Source organism: Montipora capricornis, chromosome 12 (genome assembly GCF_036669925.1).
Source record: "Montipora capricornis isolate CH-2021 chromosome 12, ASM3666992v2, whole genome shotgun sequence".
In the NCBI taxonomy this organism is placed as follows: Eukaryota; Metazoa; Cnidaria; class Anthozoa; order Scleractinia; family Acroporidae; genus Montipora; species Montipora capricornis.
The window spans coordinates 29,222,438-29,227,437 of record NC_090894.1 but is presented as its reverse complement, the minus strand read 5'-3'; the positions used below and the strand labels follow the sequence as shown (position 1 = coordinate 29,227,437).

General features: G+C 40.2%; 1 protein-coding gene across 2 annotated transcripts in view; it reads left to right on the top strand.

The window, feature by feature from the left end:
- The window catches only part of LOC138026150 (dipeptidyl aminopeptidase BI-like), a 39,688-nt gene that overhangs the window by 31,045 nt on the left and 3,643 nt on the right, over positions 1-5,000 (top strand). For both annotated transcript variants that reach the window (XM_068873363.1, XM_068873362.1), the window contains 2 exons: positions 1,261-1,351; positions 3,829-3,898. In XM_068873363.1, the coding sequence (XP_068729464.1) occupies positions 1,261-1,351; positions 3,829-3,898 (161 nt within the window). The remainder of the gene's footprint in view (positions 1-1,260; positions 1,352-3,828; positions 3,899-5,000) is intronic.

The window sequence follows — 5,000 nt, the reverse complement described above, 5'->3', positions numbered from 1 at the left end:
TACCTTCTCTGTGAACGATTTATTTGATCAAATTTAACGACTTTATCAAAGGATGAGACAAAAGAAAGAATGTACTCTCGGGGTGTAAACTTAGGGACCTTATGATTTACGAGGTGGACATGAATGAGAACGTCACCTCAAAATATAACTTTGCACGATAGTAAAGGCCTGGCCAAACGCTCGCAACATTTCAACGCAACATCTTGCAACATTGTTGCATGATGTTGCAACATGTGTTGAACGGAGTGGCCAAACGCACGCAACATTTTCATCATTTTCTACGCAACATGTCAATGTTCATTTGCCCCAGGCCCCTGGCGCGCAAGAAGTGGACCTAACGCGCATGCCCTGGTGCAACAATGTTGCGTGAACGTGTCCAAAATGTTGCACCAAAAATTTGACCGTTGTCAGATTTGATCCAACATCATCCAACATGTTGCAACATATCGCCACAGGGTGGCCAAACGTACGGAACATGTTGCCCCCAACAATGTTGCAAGATGTTGCGTTGAAATGTTGCGAGCGTTTGGCCAGGCCTTCAGTGACAAACTTGATGACTTCGAAAGAAAGAAAGAAAGAAAGAGCGAAACGAAACTTTATTCATTTAACACAATGAAAGGGAGAGATACCAGCGGTTATCCCTTTCGAGGGTATCCGCCCGAATCTTATTGGGGAGCTTAAGCAGCGACAACGGCGACGGCAATTTTGCATCACAATTTGCGTCACAATTTTGCATATTTAGTGGGCAAAAACAGTAGCTTTGCACGCCCTGCAAGTACGTTTTTCATTTTTGTCCATTTCTTTGCCGTCGTCAGCAAAACAGCAACTTGAAATAGCCATATTTGAGGTTTCATGAGGAACGTCACCACTTGAGAATAAATTTTAATTTTTTCCCCCCTAAATTAAGTCCCGTTGAGACGAGTGTCATTTTTGAGGAACAACCACACCCTTGTCATATTAAAAAGGTTGAAATTGACCATTTTCACATTCCCCATAATACACTTTGTTTGCCCCCCAAATTTTGCATAAACCATTGTCTTCAAATGCTCTTGGGACACTGCATATTCCCAAGAGTGTTCGAATTCAATGGTTTATGCAAAATTTGGGGGGCAAACAAAGTGTATTATGAGGAATGTGAAAATGGTCAATAGTCACGAAGTAAATAAAAAAACCGAATTTATAATTAATATAATTATAATTTATAATTAAAATGATCATTATTGATTATGAATCATTAATTGTTTGCATAATTATTTACAGGCTCGTATGGTATAAACGTGAACATGGCGTTTGAAGTCGAAAGGCTGAGCCTCTTGAAGCGGGGATGGTGTTTGGCTTTCTGCCATGTCAGGTGATTAAAGCATAGAACCCAAGAGATAGCTCAGTTTGATGAGCACTTTCTTGTAGGAGGCTTCAGGTTTAAGCCTCTGCCGGACCAACTCAAAGAATCTTCAAATTAGTGACAAGACAACACTTCCTTTTTTCATCACATCTGCAAAAGGTTGGGCCTTTACGCTCTGCACAAGTGTGTTTGAAGGCTAGATAGTCTAAATCATTTGTGAATGTCTTTACAGAGGCAGCGCTCTCTCTTTTATTATTTAAAGACCCCAAGTGTTGGTCCGGCCGAGGTTCGAACCCTCACTTTCCGCATGGAGATCCATAGTTTATAAGCCAACCTTATAGAACCTCCACGCTGGTCGCAAAGAGAAAACTATAATAAACTCAAAGGAAAAACATCGTTGACAATGGCATCGAACATTGCCTTTCAGGCGGTTTGCCATGCCCATCAAAAGCTGAAAGGCATGTAAACATATAAGTCTCGGCACAAAGGTATATGGCACAAAAGTGCAGTGGTTTTTTTATCATTAAATTTGCTTGACAGCGCTTTTCTTCCATCTCGTTCCCAGAGCATCCGTTACCCTTGTCCAGCGGAACGGACGCGGGTGGCTCTGAAATAATCCAAAACCAGAATCAGGGAACTATGGTTCCGGTTGAATAACTGCATGTGCGTGAGGGGAGGCGGTTAGAAATCACTGAAAACGTCTGGCCCCAGTTGTTTACACGATGGATAGCGCTATATCCGCCGGATAAATCACTATCCAGTGGAAAAGTCATAGCGAAACCAATTGCGCTATCCAGTCGATAGTGGTTTATCCGGTGGATAGCGTTATCCACCTTTTGAACAACTGTGGCCTGGAGTTCACCTTGCCATGAGAAAAACCTTAAATAACAATGACCACAACCAGGCTTTCTGAGCCCGCGAGACTGAGCACCCCCAGCAAACCATTGTTTTAACGAAAACCGCTGGTCAGCAACCTAGTTCTGGTCATTGCTGTCTAAGGTCTTCCTTGTCATGAAAGCGCTTACTTTTGACTCACGACACATCTCCCAATACACTTGAAACGTTTGAACTGCGGAGAATAAAAAACAACGAGAGAGATTTTTCAATCAAAACAGATTTCAGTATCTGGTGTCACGCAAGTGACAATTCAGAAATTCAAAATGGAACTGGTAAGTTGTAAAAAGGATTATTTCTGAATCATCTTCAAACTCGCACAGATAAAAATTCAGAAGAAATCACAAATTTGAGTTTAGAATTTGAAAATCACAGGAAATGAAACCGTTTTTCAACAGCCAATCAAGTATGGCTTTTTTTTTGGTTTTGACCAGACTCTCTCTTTCCTGACCGCTGGTCAAGGGAACGATGACTCTGGGAACGAGATTGCGCTTTTCTTTGTAACGTGGGTGATGTGCGCATGCGCAAGGAAGATCGCATAAACGGCCATAGTTTAGAATACGGTGAAAGGGAATCCTTGCTGGACTGTAATATTCCGTTTTACTGTGTGTGTTTAAGTGTTCATTGTGGTGTGTGAAATTACGTCTGCCTGTGAACATTCGAGTAAAGATTTCTGAAAATCTTTAGGAGTAGAAGTCTTTTTGCATGGTTGTGTACTATGACCTAAGCTGTAGCGGTTTACGGTTTTGATGCTTTTTTCTTCAAAAGTGTGAGTAATAGTGGCGAGAGTACGTTTCTTAGTAAACAGCAAAATTAAACAAACCGAGATAATCAAGTTGTTTTCGATGGAAAGACGGCGTAATTTTCGTTTTATGGTAACCAGTTTTGGAAGATGCCAGGAAACCTCTCGAACCATTTTGTTGGAGAAGAACAATCCCCATTAGATACAGTAGAACCCCGGTAACTCGAACTCGGATAACTCGAACTCCCCCGCTAACTCGAAGTGACTCTCAATTCTCTTGGATTTGACCCAACTTTTCAGTCATCTTTACTCGGTTAACTAGAACTCGGATAACTCGAAACCCCGCTAACTCGAACTAAATTTCGTTTCCCTTGATCAAAATTTACCCCAATAACTCGAATTTCTGGTTCTTATAACTCGCCACGGATGCCCATTGAGATATCCCGTTCGCTTTTCTTATCGTGTTTCTAATTCTAACATTGGAGCAAAGACTGGAGTAATTTGATTTTAATTAGTGCAACGAAGAGATCACGTATTTGACAGTTATTTACCGATCGTAATTTTTATTTGTACTGTATTTTATACCGAAGTGGTGAAAATCAATAAACTATCACTTATTAACCTGGAAAATTGAATATTTTAATCGACCCCGATAACTCGAAACGTCGTTAACTCGAACAGTTTTTCGTTTCCCTTCAGAGTTCGAATTACCGGGGTTCTACTGTATATTCATCCGTGCATAAATGTTTCGTAAACTCATGTCCCAAAGTCCTTCACGTTTGTTCTGCGAAGAGTGAGTTATTTATTATCTACGTGGTTTTCAAGTGAACTCGTTTTCTTAATTTCCCAGAGGTGGCGGTGAACTTGGTCGCGAATGGTACTTACAAGGAAAACTGCAAAACAAACACAAAGGATTTGAAGTTTGTAATCAATACGTTGGATGATACCTACATTATTACCGACTTTTTCTTATTACTTTCCTCGAGGACTGTAGCAAGGGGCATTGAGATGCTTAAGAAACTGCAGCGTCTTTAATCTTGATTATTCCATTTGGTTTTCAACGTTGAAATGTGTGCTAGTGCTCCAAAAGGGAAAACTACCAACTGTGCTATCTAGCCAGATGGGAGCTGGCCAATTGTAAGTTCAGGTTAAATCCCCGTTTATAAAATAATTAGGATAGTACACCCACTCTCATTGGTCAATAGCTGTGTTTAGATGAGAGTATGTGAACACGGCTGTGACATCACGAATTTTGATTGGTTATGTGTTGTCAGAGGCGCGCTTTGATTGGCTGGTTGGAAATATGAGCGTGTATGAAGAAAACCTGTTTCAATCAACCGTTTTTCTTCATTTGTCTAATTAGTTTTGAGAGATATTTTATAAAAGCAATAGAGGGCTATTTTCCGTGTTAGGTAGCCTCATCTAAACACTTGGGCCGCAGGTCGAGAGGTTTAATTGTTTTCGTGCGTGAAGCATGCACGACGCACTCGTTTTTGAAATTACTTCTCCAACAAAAGAACTTATTATTTCAATCACATTTTTCCAAGTCAAATATTATTTTGTACACCTCATGGTTGCTCAGAAGCATGTGAGAGCTGTGAGCAGGCACTCGTTGCAGCGTCGGAATGGAGACAGAAGAGAACAGATTTAGACCCCCTAAAAGCTGGGAGGAGGAAGAAGATTGTATGGCCAGTGCTGTTCCGAAGTCTACCATTATAAAAACACGTGTTTTAGTCGTGATTTGTGAACATGCAGATTACAATTAAGAGCCATTTTGTACTTGTTTTTGAAATTAATTTATTTCAAAAAACGTGTATGAAATTATTTATTTTAAAGCACATGTGTTTGAAATTATTTAATGAATCAACAAGTGGTGTTTCATTGGGTTTCAAACTCGTCCGCGTGATCATAATGGGGCGATGCATTTGGCTAATTAACTTATGACTTATTTATGAGTTTGAGACGATGGATGAAATCATTTTAGAATATAAGCCATTTGGTGCATTTAGAGTTCTAAAATCA